Source organism: Canis lupus, chromosome 16 (assembly GCF_011100685.1).
Source record: "Canis lupus familiaris isolate Mischka breed German Shepherd chromosome 16, alternate assembly UU_Cfam_GSD_1.0, whole genome shotgun sequence".
Taxonomy (NCBI): Eukaryota; Metazoa; Chordata; class Mammalia; order Carnivora; family Canidae; genus Canis; species Canis lupus.
In genome coordinates this window covers 24,699,566-24,711,894 of record NC_049237.1, presented here as the reverse complement: position 1 = coordinate 24,711,894, position 12,329 = coordinate 24,699,566, and the positions used below count along the sequence as shown (strand labels likewise).

General features: G+C 56.9%; 1 protein-coding gene across 1 annotated transcript; it reads right to left on the bottom strand.

Moving 5' to 3' along the window:
- Nucleotides 1–6,204: 6,204 nt before the first annotated feature.
- On the bottom strand, nt 6,205–10,866 carry NKX6-3 (NK6 homeobox 3). Its single transcript, XM_038559230.1, has 3 exons — nt 9,757–10,866; nt 7,747–7,916; nt 6,205–6,441 (listed from the first exon to the last, which is right to left on the bottom strand). The coding sequence occupies exons 1-3, from the start codon at nt 10,136–10,138 to the stop codon at nt 6,205–6,207; spliced, it is 789 nt and encodes a 262-aa protein (XP_038415158.1). The 5' UTR covers nt 10,139–10,866.
- Nucleotides 10,867–12,329: the final 1,463 nt, after the last annotated feature.

Genomic DNA, 12,329 nt, shown 5'->3' with positions numbered 1-12,329 from the left:
GTGCAGGAAACAACCACAGGAGCAGTAGTAGATGTGATCCTCAGTTTCTTCATCTGGAAAACAGGGTTACTAAATCATACACGGCTGTTGGCAGACAAGTGAGTGGGTGTGAGTAAAGCATTTGGAAGGAGTCTCTTTCACAGAAGGTGCTGGAGTCTTCTTCTGTGGTACAGGGAACAGAAGAACACCTCTTTGGCATCCTGACCCGAAGCCACAGCTCTTGGCCTGGGTACAAAGTGACCACAAGGGTTCCCTTAGCCTCATTCCCAGGACCTCTTCCTCCCAAATGACAGAGGTCTTTCTCTCCACAGGTTTGTACCAAATTCCTCCATAACCTCCCAACCCACCCTCAGAACCAAGTCGAAATAACATGATCCGATAGTCAGAACAGCACATTTCTTTATTTGGTACCATTTTGTTGATCTGAGCATCATCAGAGTGAATTATTCTAAGCAAAATAATTTTCCAGTGAAAATCCTTCTAAAATATCATTCTCTTCCACCATCTTATGCAAAGGACGAAGGACACGGTTGAATCTGATGGCTCTCAGGGGCCAGGCAGGCCAGGTAACCATGTGGACATTGTTATGAACACGAGCCACAGAGCCGTCTTTAAGGACTGCTGATGTAAGTCAGGTTTTCTATTACTTTTTTTTTAAAGATTTTATTTATTTATTCATGAGAGACACACACACAGAGGCAGAGACACAGGCAGAGGGAGAAAAGCATGCTCCATGCCGGGAGCCCAATGTGGGACTCAATCCCGGGACTCCAGGATCGCGCCCTGGGCCAAAGGCAGGCGCCAAACCGCTGAGCCACCCAGGGATCCCATGGGTTTTCTATTACTTAATGCCCCAGAGGGCCATGCTCTGAAATTCCTCTTTCTCCTGCTGGGCTGCTGCACGCGCACAGTTTCCTCCCTGCCTCTAGACTCTGGGCCTCTGCCGCTAGTCTCGCAGCCGAGGGGCTCGGCTGTGCCTGGGAGAGCAGGGTGTTCCTTGCGGTTGCTACTTTCTTGTCCTCGAGACTTTTAAAAATTTTGCTCACACACAGGGTGCCTGGTTGTCTCAGTGGTTGAGCGTCTGCCTTTGGCTCAGGTGGTGATCCTGGGGTCTTGGGATCGAGTCCCCCATCTGCTTCTCCCTCTGCCTATGTCTCTGCCTCTCTTGGTGTCTCTCATGAATAAATAAATAAAATCTTAAAACGAACTAGGGGTGATAGAAAGGGAGGTGGGCAGGGGGGTGGGGGTGACTGGGTGACGGGCACTGAGGGGGGCACTTGATGGGATGAGCACTGGGTGTTATTCTATATGTTGGCAAATTGAACACCAATAAAAAATAAATATATTAAAAAAAATCTTAAAATTTTTGCCCACAGTCGGGTCCTGACTATGTTTTCCATGGTCGCAAATGCTATGAGTGTACCTATGCTCATCTGTATCCGTTGAACCACTTTTTATTGAGCACCCAATTTGGGCCAGATTCCATGCTCTGAGAAGAGAAGTGTTAGCCACACACATTCACACAGCCGTACCCACTCTGGATCCTCTCACACTATAGCGTGCCTGGTGTGCATGGGAGAATCCGGTTAAAAGGCAGATTCTGGATTGGGGCCTGCAGGTCTGTGTTATAACAAGTCCCAGGTGAGGCCGCTGCTGGTGCCCAGATCATGTCTTAGAGTAGCAAGGCTTCAGGGCAGACTATACAGACCCAGGGGTTTCAGGGGCCAGGCAGGCCAGGTAACCATGTGGAGCCCAGGCACCCAGAAGTGCCCGGGAACCCCTTACTGCACCAGGCATGCCCTGCTGCTAGGCCTATCACATTTCTATAAAAGCACAGTCTGCCCCTGAAGAAACACATCTGCAAGCTGAATTCAGCCCCTCCCAGAAGGCCAAAATCTCAGGCAGTTTGCAGGTCAACGAGCCTGGTCACACACAAATCCTTCCATAATGGCCCAGGTAGCAGGTGGCCTGCCGGGGCTAAACGGCTGGCAGGAACAGGTTGCTGGTCCCTGGTCCCTCCGTCGTGGAGAACTGTTTAGCACTGGCTCTGCCGCTCCCTGGAGGCATGAGCTTGTGGATAGCGGAGAGAGCACGAGCATGCTCATGTTTATGTGCTCATGCTGCTCTATGCATGGTCTGCAATTGCCTTTATCTCTCTGCCCATGCGGAGTGGGTTGTCAGCCTCATTTTACAGATGAGGAAACTGGATTTCAAGAGGTTAACTAACTCAGTCACATGACCCAGCTACTAGTTGGTGACACAGGACTGGAGCCTCAAAGCCCTCTTTGGAAAATGCAGCAGGTCCTGTCGAGGGTCTGCATATGCCGGGCACAGTCTTTGGCTCTGACCTCACAGAGCCGCTGCAAGGGCTGTGTCCCAGATGAATATATTGAGGCTCGGTGACTGAGTAACCGGCCCAGGGCCCAGGGCAGAGCCAGGATGGAACTGAACACAGTCCTCTATGCTATGCTGCAGGAGAAGCCTCGGGTCAGCGGCGCCCAGCCCCAACCCCTGGAGGGGCCTGAGTATGAGGGGGGGTTGCCAGAAGTGGAATTCCATGACCCCATCTCCTTTTTAACTGTTGAGATCAGGATGTGGCCATTCCCAACTCGGTAAGACACTGCCATCCCCGTACTTGCACCCAGCCTGGCAGGATGTGTCCTGTGTCCTTCTCTCGTTGGCAGCCACGATGGGAGGCTTTGGGAGAATCTGTCTCTTAGAGCCTCCTGGGCTGCCCATCAGAGCACGACTCTGTCTACTGGAAACCCAGGATTTCATTTCTTCCCCCTTGTCTCATCCCTGAAAAGTTTGTGATGTGGTAGGAGAGGACTTGCAAGAAGTGTGAAATTCCAAAATAACTTTGGATTTTTGTTAAACTCAGGACATACAAGAAATCCCTTTTATAACCAGGCATAAAATGCCTATGGCCGGGATGCCTGGGTGGTTCAGTTGGTTAAGTGTCTGCCTTCAGCTCAGGTCATGATCCCAGGGTCCTGGGCTGAGCCCCACATCGGGCTCCGTGCTCAGCAGGGAATCTGCTTCTCCCTCTTCCCTCTACCCCTCTCCTTCTACCCCTCCACCCTGTTCATGCATGCTCTCTTGCTCCCACTCTCTTGAGCTCTCAAATAAATGCAGTCTTTTAAAAAATGCCTATGGCTTATTATTTCTTTATGATAGATGAACGGACGTAGCCTTGAGTTCTCCCCAGCAACACACATAAACACACACATACACACACTCACACACCATGCAGGTGCATATCTGCAGAGAACAAGCCTTATTCCAGATTGCCCTTGGGCATCTGGGCCGTTCACCTTGGGTTCTTCTCCTCCGTCCGAGTGCAGCGTGAGGCAGTAGCTGTGCCTCGCTGGGTACCTGTGTTCAGGCTGCCCGTGAGAGTAGGAGAGAGATAGAGGAGATGTCTGGGAGGATGGAGTCTTTGAGCCAGAGGTTCCAACGGCAGGTGTCCTGGAATTTTGAGACTGGAGAAGATTTTGTTTAGCTCAGCAAATATCTCCCCAGGAAAAAAACCTCCCCCAGGCTTGATTTAATACTGACCCCGAGGACCTGAATCAACACGCAAGAATTACAAGTGTAAGAGAGCAGTTGGGATTATAATATGCTTACAAAAGAAGCAAACGAGCTCAATGTTGGGGACCGCTGGCCTCTTCCTCTGTACCTGCTTAATAACTTTGCCCATGGATTACGTCAGCAGCCTCCTCCGGGCCCTCAGGCCACATGCCCTCCTCAAAGTGCTCCAGAGACGCTGTGCGGCACTTGGCTCCCCAGAGCCCACAGAGGTTTTTTGTTTTGGGGGCCGTGCTGAGTGAATCCTGGGGTGCCCCCAGGCTGCTGTCCCACCTGCTGCAGCATGGCTGTGGGGCCCCACTCAGGCCCCACGAGTCAGTGGAGGGTTCCTCAATGCAGCCCGTGGCCAGCTGCATACAGAGATGGCACTCGGTTCCTATAAGCTGCCTTCTCGTCTCCTTCCCACTGTACCTCCATAAACACTGATGCGGGCACCATTTTGGATTGAAGGTTAGAACTTAAACGCATTCTATGTTTTCTTGTCAGTCACTCCTGTCCTCCGGGTCCACTGGGGTTATTTTTTTTTTAATTTTTATGTATTTATGATAGTCAGAGAGAGAGAGAGAGAGAGAGAGAGGCAGAGACACAGGCAGAGGGAGAAGCAGGCTCCATGCACCGGGAGCCCGATGTGGGATTCGATCCCGGGTCTCCAGGATCGCGCCCTGGGCCAAAGGCAGGTGCCAAACCGCTGCGCCACCCAGAGATCCCTCCACTGGGGTTATTATGAAAGCTTGGTGCCTCCGTTGCCAAGAGGCCCAGCTGGGGTCTTCCTCCTTCCCTTGTTCTCACTCCAGGCTGATTCCCCTGGCCAGAGTCTCCCATTCTGGGGGCCCAAGGGACCAACAAAGGACTTGGGACAGCAAAGGGGCAGCTGCCTCACTTCTCAGACCCTGTTGGTGTTTGCACAGATCATTCAGGTTGGAAGGGTCCTGAAAGCACACCTTGTTTTGGCCTCTCATTTCACAGAAAAGGCTTTGAGGGGCTATGCCTGGGGCAAGTGGACACGAGATCCTTGGAATCCACTTTTGGCTTGCCCCATCCCCCTTCTGTGACTTGGCTTAGGTACCTTCTGAGCCCCAGTTCCCTCATCCATGCAACAAGCATAATACCTACCTCTTAGGTTCCTTGTGAGGTCAAGTGAGGTCATCCAGGCCTTCCACATGGGAGAATTTAGTAGGGTGGGTGTGCAGTTAATGTCAGTGCTTCTATTCTCTCCACCCCTTCAATCTTTTCTTTACAGTACCTAGTTCCCCAAATGGACCATTCCCCCCATGAGGCTGTGAATTCCTGAAGGTCAGGAGCCCCATTAAAGTCTTCAGTTTCTTAGCACCTATGACAGTGCCTGGCATTGACCAGTGAAATTCCAAATTGACCAGTGCTATGCAAAGTTTCCAGACCCCCAGAGCACAGATCCCCCACCCTGGGAGAAGAGGCCTGCCCTTGGGAATGCCCCCCACAGAGGCTTGGCTGGGATTCCACAGCCAGTTTCACAGAAGCACATGAGCCATGGGGATGTTTCTGGGACTTTTATTTTTATTCTTTATATTTTAAAAGTCAGTAAGGATGGGCAAATGCTCTGTCCCCTGGGGTTGCATTCCTCTGGCCAGCCCCCACCCACCTCCCGAGCCCCGCCCACCTGCCCGCCAGGCTACTGCCCTGCACTACACCACCTCCAGCAGCAGGCTGCAGGGCAGTCTAAGGAAGTGCCAGGGGATCCATGCGGGCCCTTGGTGCGGCGGTCCCTGCAGGGGCCTCTCCCTTCCAGCGTGGGCACCCCAGCTGGGGAAGCAGGGGTTCTAGGCCACTTCCAGCCCTGCCAAGCTCCCCTGTCCCCCAAGTGATCTGGTCCTTGTATCAGCACAGAGGGAAGCCCAGGTGAGAGGCTCTGGGGTGCAGCATCAGCTCCTCGGATTCTCTCATGTTTTTTTCTGCCTCTGCCTCCAACCTCCTTCCTTCCCAGCAGAGGGAGGGGGTGTCTTGTCTTTTCCTATTCTGGGGGAATCCCAGAGGAGGTCGGAGGAAGGAGGCCAGGAGGAGGTGTCCCTCCAGGGACGTGATCCTTGATTGGGGTGTCAGGAGTGTTTCTCCTTCACCGGGACCCACTCGCCCTCTCTGAGGTGCACTTCCTCCAGTTGGGGGTCTCCAGTGGTACCCTTCCCGTGCCAAGGTCGGAGGGTGGCACCCGGACATGTCATCTTTTCTTCTGCAGTCAGCCAACAGCACCCTGGCCTCCCAACTCCCACAGCAGAAGGCAGCAGACCTCTGCTCCCGCCAGCTGTCTCCTGGGGATGCCCCCCCCCTCCGCCCCCAGCTAGATCACAGTGGCAAGTCCACGAGCCCACAGCCACTTTCCTGGCCGCAGAGCCCGGTCGTTTTCATCTACCTGTGCCCTGGTGAGTTTGTGGAGCGGGCAGGGCAGGCCTGGGCCCCAGGGGTGCAGGACGGCCCCAGGGTGCCGGTCCGGGGGCGCACGGACCCCCCTCCGCCGCCGCCTCCGCCCCCCGCCCCCCGCCCCCCTCCCTCCTTCTGCCCCCCTCCCCCCGGGCGCCGCGGCCCCCCTGGCGGGGCGGGGCGGGGCTGAGCAGGGGCGCCCGGGACCGGGACGGGGCGGGGGCGTCAGACGCTGTGCGCGCCCAGGCTGAGCACCGAGAAGGCGGCGCGGTGCTTGCGGAGCAGCAGGCGGATCTTCTCGTCGTCCGAGTCGGGGTCGAGCGGCTTGTTGTACTCGTCGTCCTCGGTCTCCGAGGCCGCGCGCTCCCCGCCGCCGCCGCCGCCCGCCGCCCGAGGCGTGGAGGACGACGGCTCCAGGGCGCTCTTCTTGCGCCACTTGGTCCTTCGGTTCTGGAACCACACCTGGGGCGGGGGTGGGGGGGGGGGCTGAGGGTCGTGCACGCACAGCACGCACGGGGACCAGCCCCCAGGAGGGTGACCCCACTCGGCGGCAGGGACCCGTGGTCCTGATTGTCCTAGTATAACAAATAGCTCAGTAAGACCAGCTGGTAACAGTCACACCGTTTGGGGTAAAATAGAAACAAATGCGTGTAAGTGCAGCAGCCCTTCTGCTGAGCCCTCCTCCCTGCGATGGGTCTGCTCCTTTGCCACCTGGGGCACTTGGACGGAGACGCTGGAATGCGCAGGTGAGGGCATTCAGCAGGTGCTTCATAGGCCTTCACTGAACTTCGTGAATCATTTCTTCCTAATTATAAAAGTAACATTTTCATTGCTTAGCAGAGCTGAAGAAGGCAGACAAGTGCCTGAAGAAACTGAATGGTCGGAAAGAGAGCTCTTGCCGTCAGCAGGCCGGGAGGCTGTGGACGTAGGTGACAGCCCCTGTCCTTCCCTCTTATGCTTTTAAACCCATCGTAGTGTCACAGAGCTGGGCAGCTCCCGGCTTGCCTCAACACCTCAAAGCTTTCTTTCTGCCCCCCCCCGGGCAACGACCCTTGGGAGAGCTCTAGCATCACGGCTCTCTCTGGGAGCCTGGAGGCAGAAGCCCATTTACTGATTTCAGGCTTGGTGGCCAGTGATGTGAGCATGACCCTTGCCTCTGGCTTGGAGGCTCCCTGCCCCAGTTTCCCACCCGGGCTTCATTTGGGTGGACCTGGAAGGAGGGGTTTTCTTCGCCTTATTGGCAAACCAAGGCAGGCTTCTCCTGCCAGCTGATGCAACAACCTTACAAGGCTGATGGTTCTGAGCCAGCCCAGAGACTGGCTCCTGATCTGGGCCAGAGGCTGCCATGAGCTCTTGATATTTCTGGCCACCACTGTGCAGAGGAGGGGAAAGCATTAGGCTGGTGCCCCGCAGGTCTGGAATTGAGCCCCAGCTCTGCACCTGGTAACAGCCAGGCAACCTTGAGCCACAGGCTCAGCTGAGATGGTTTCTTCAGACGTAAAGTGGGTAAGAATCCCCACCTCCAGGTTGCCGTGAGGCTTAATGAACTCCTACACTCATCGCTCTCCAAATAGAGTATTGACATCTGGTTATGGTGATTATCGCCCTCTCCAGGGCTCGCTGGGCAGGCAGCGCCCAGACAGCAGGACGGCCTCGGCCGAGAGCCAGAGTTGCTGGGAGAGCAAAGTGCTTTTCTCCGGCGCAGCGGTATCCCGTCCTGGCAGGGCGCGCCCGCGAAGGCAGAGCCCTTCTCCCACACAGACTCACCTTGACCTGCGACTCCGTCATCCCCAGCGAGTAGGCCAGCCGTGCCCTCTCAGGGCCGGCCAAGTACTTGGTCTGCTCAAAGGTCTTCTCCAGGGCAAAGATCTGGTGTCCCGTGAAGGTGGGCCGGGTGTGCTTTTTCTTGTGGATGCTGTCACTCAGGGGATCCGGGGCTGGTGAGAGGAAGAAGGTGTGTGCTTAGCAGGATGAGTGGGGGTGCCAGCCCTGTCCTGCCTCTCCCACTGGGCGAGCTCCCTCCTCTGGAGAAGCCACTGAGTTGTGAGGGCATCGTGACGCCGCTAATCAAGAGGCAATAGTGACTGTGACCTCTGCCCTGTCCGGACAGTCAGGGACCCTGAGAGGGCACCTGCCTCAGGTGAGAGCTCCTTAGGGGCAGAGGGAGCTTACAACCTGCCCTGGTCTCCTTCTTCTCTGCGTCATGTTCACTACTCAGTTCTGCTGCCTTCCCTCCAGGGGCAACAGGACTTTTTTCTGGATCTTCTTGGTTTTCTCACCAAGGCACACACCACACACCTTCCACCAATAGCCAAGGCCTCAGAGGGTCTGGGGATTCCTTCTCTCCCTAATTCGTTGTTCTTGGGATCTCACTTTCCAGGTTTCTGAGAAAACCAGAGCTTTCAGCCTCAAGTTACTGCTTGCCCTTGTCACCAGGCCTAGAAGTCCTGTGGCCTCAGCCCCCTGGAGAGTCTGCACGCAGAGGTCCAGGCCCTGCTCCTGCACCACTGGGGGCAGCCGCTCGGGCTGGAGGGCCACCAGGGCTTGGGGAGGCAGAAGACCCACCTGTCGGGCCTTGGTCAGGGCGGCCCCATAGCTCATGTCCCATCTCCACATGTTAGAGGTAAGGAAACTGAGGCACTAGAAGGGGAAGAAACTTCCCAAGAGACTATCCTCTGCAGTCCTCTCTCCCTGTGTGTTGATTCAGCTACCAACTGAGGTATTTTCCTGTGTGTGGCTATGCACTTGGGATTGAAGAGTAGGGGAGAGAGTGCGGGGTGGGGAGGGGACGATGGATGTTCCAGAGACCAGGGCCTCTAGAGCACCCCCCAAACCAGTTCCAAGAGATGAGGTCTTCGCTCACATGGAACTTGCCATGTTTTGGGTAGAGTGAGGGGTGTGCTATGGGACAGTGTAGCAGATGGAGGGGCCGATGTGTTTGGGGTTTCCTTGGTGGGCCCCAAGCCCCTATGGCAGAGAGGTGCAGGTTCCCTCCACCTCCACCCCTGCCAGGTCCCGGCCAGGCCTCGGTGGCACAAGGATGGCTCCTGCAGCCACTGTTACCTCCCTGCCTCCTGGGTGAGCCTCACCTGCCAGTGCAGGTCTTGCCATTACCTCCGGGCCCTGACTGGCTCATGGGGACCCCGTACCAGTTCTCCAAATACAGGGTTGGGCATGGTAGGGTGGGGAGACACCCCCCACTACTACTGGGCCAAGTCTGACTTGACTTGGCTGCTGCTCCTAGAGGCTGAGCAGTTGTCGCCACTACTGTTGACATAAGCCCTGAGAAGGGCAGGGGAAACCACCCCCCGGATCACAGGCGGGATCCAGATGGGGTCCCTGAATGGTGTCGTGTTGGGGCCCGGGAGGGGGGCTATCCGGGAAGGGGTGCTCTGGCAACCTCTCACCGGGGACAGCGTTTGCCTGCTCTGGATGAAGAAGTGACATGGGCTTGGAGTTTGGGGAGGAAGGTGAGCTGCCAGCCAGATCCTACGGGCCACTTGGGACCCTCCGGACCTGCCACGGGCTTCTGGGTGTGCCACGTGGTCTTCTCCAGACCTGGAGACCCCCGGGCTTTCTGGGAGGGCAGCTGAGGCAGCAGCTGGTAAGGGAGGGGGCGAGGGGCCGAGCAGAGCTGGGGGGTTGCCGGGACGGGCGGGGGGATTCACACCCGTGCCCCTGGGCCGCGGGGCCCCGACGGGGGGAGGGCGGTCCGGCCCACCGAGAGGGCCCCTCCCGACCTGCCCCGATGGCGCCGGCTGGGGCCGCCGTACTCACTGTCGCTGCACTGCCGCCCGGCTCGCCAGTCCTGGCCCGTGTCCGCCCAGCAGTTCCGGGTCCGGGGCGGGTACTCGCTGGCGGCCTTGGGGAAGTTCCCCACCTGGGGTCCGTAGTAGACGCCCTGGGAGCCCAGTCCGCCGAAGCCCGCCACGTGGGGGTAGCCGGAGAGGAGGCTGCCGTTCGGGGCGGCCGCAGGCCTGCTCAGGATGTCCGTGATCCCGTGGGGGGTCCCGGCGGCCAGCGGGGGGCCCAGCCCCGGGGGGCTGAGCTTGTAGAAGGAGTTCTGCACGGAGTACTGGCACACGGGGGCCTTCACCTCCGAGAACTGAGCCAGCGGCGTGTTGTTCAGCAGGAACGTCCCCTGCAGGTTGGACTCCATGATCCTCGGGTCGGGGCCAGGCGAGGTGGGACGCCCGAATCCAGGCCCCTACAGCCGGAGCCCCCGAGCTCTGAGCCAGGAGCCCATGGCAGGTCCGGAGGGTCCCGGGCGGCCCCGCGCCTACGGCAGCGCCTCAGAAGTCAGGTGCTCCTGGGGCAGGTGCGCGGCCTCCCCGGCGCCCCTTGGCTCTCTCCCGGTCCAGCCCGGAGAAAGGCAGCGCCCCGCGCCTTAGCTCAGACCCCTCCTCTGCCTCTGGATCTGGGGACCCTTCATGAGAAGTTTTAAGTTCGGAGAAGCAACATTTCCCTGATAAAGATATGGCCCATTAGAATACAGACCCGAGACTGGCTGAGCGGCCAGAGGCGCGGCGCCATTGGTCGAAACCCACACGGGCCTCACATTGGCTTTTCCAAGACAAATTGCACTTTGAAAGATTGACTGTAAAATCAGCCAGGGTGTGTGTGTGTGTGTGTGTGTGTGTGAGTGAGAGAGAGAGAGAGAGAACAGAGAATGAGCTCTGGAAGCTGTTCGTTCTCAGAGGGTCTACCTCTCCGGGTTCCCAAGTCCAGCATCTACGAAGAGGAGGGTACCTGGGGCCCCAGAAGCTCCCGAGGCAGCTAGAAATTACAGTGCCTGCACCTGCTCCCTGAGGGTGAGGAGGCCAGGCTCAGGGGTCGCTGTCCTGGGGTGCCCAGGCCTCCTTCTGAGCAGATGTCCAAGCCAGAGTGTGGAATCTGAGTGTGGGTGCAGCTCCTCCTTCCTCCAAGCTGGGATGGGTAAGTGGGGAGGCCGGGCTTTGGCTGGGGTACTGGGGGGTGGGGATGTGCATCTCATGAGCGGCCTCAGAGCCTGGGAGTGGGAGCCTGCCAGGCTGACCGGGGCAGGAGGTGGGACTGGAGCAGCTCTGCACGTGCTGGGCGTGTGCTCTTCCCCCCTCTGCCTTGGAGGAGCCTTTCCTGATTCCCTCCGTTCTCCCATCTCCCTCCTCCGAGGAGTCGTCTGTGCCTCTGCTGGAGTCATTGCCATGTTCTGTCTGGCTTGGCACCTGGGTTGGAAAGCTCTGATGGCTGAGATGGCTGTGGATTCAGTGATGGGTCCTCCTGGCAGGCACTTGGTTGGTGCTCAGTCATTACTTGATGGATGGGACTAAACTGAGTTGCAGAGCACCCATATGCCTTTTTTTCTAATGAATTTTTTATAACCTACAAGGCTCTACTGGGGGCTGTCTTCCATTTTACAAAGAGAAACCATGGTGAATACCCGGTTATTTCCATATGGGGTGGCATCTTTTCTTGCAGTTATTGTTGTTTTTCTTTTTGTTTTTAAAGTGGAAAGCAGCATGCCACTGAACATGTAAAATGACAAGAAAATAGTGACTGTCAGGCAGAGAGACTTCTGTCCCCCTCTGCTGGGCAGTTCTGAAGCCTTTCCTGATCAGGCTGTGGGTTCCTTGGCTATCTCAACACTCCGTGCTCCCGCTTCGGCAGGTGGAGGAAAGAGGTGCTCTTCGCTGGCCTTCTCCAGGGCTTCCAGCTGCAAGTCTGGACGCAGGACCCGAGGAGAGCTCCCCTCTCACCCAGAGCCCGCCTCTCCCCACGCCGCTGTTACCTGTTCCTTGTGGAACTGGCTGCTCCCAGCCGTGTTCTCTGAGGTGTGCATGATGCAGCTTAATACGAGAAAGACCTCACACAGGCTGTGGAGATTATTTCCCTAGGACTTTAGGCTAGAAACAAGAAAAAAAGGACTTTACCGGAGTTGGCTGTGCTACCGGGCTGCCCATCACAACCATTTGGGACACTTAATTCCGATTCTCATGTTGTTGCTGCCTGAGCCCACCCAGGCGACTGTGATCCTGAAACTGTTTTTCAAACCTCTCTGGGTGAGACGGCTGCACTGCCTGGACTGGTGCCTTGTCTTGGGGGTCTTTTCTGATATTGAGGGAGAAGCTACAGACTGTTTGAGGGCTGGCAGTGCTCCTCAGCCCCTGCGACTGTGACTTTGTCACCTCCTGATGGGAACTTATGAGGAAGAAAGCTGCAGCAAATAATGTGATTCTAATAAATGTCAGGCTTGACAAAGGCGTTCATGTTTGGGAATCCCAGGATGACAAACTATAGAGACTTTAGCAGTTGTTTAATCCATTCCCTCATCTGACAGATGGGAAAACTGTGGCCAGCTTGGTGACCAGCCT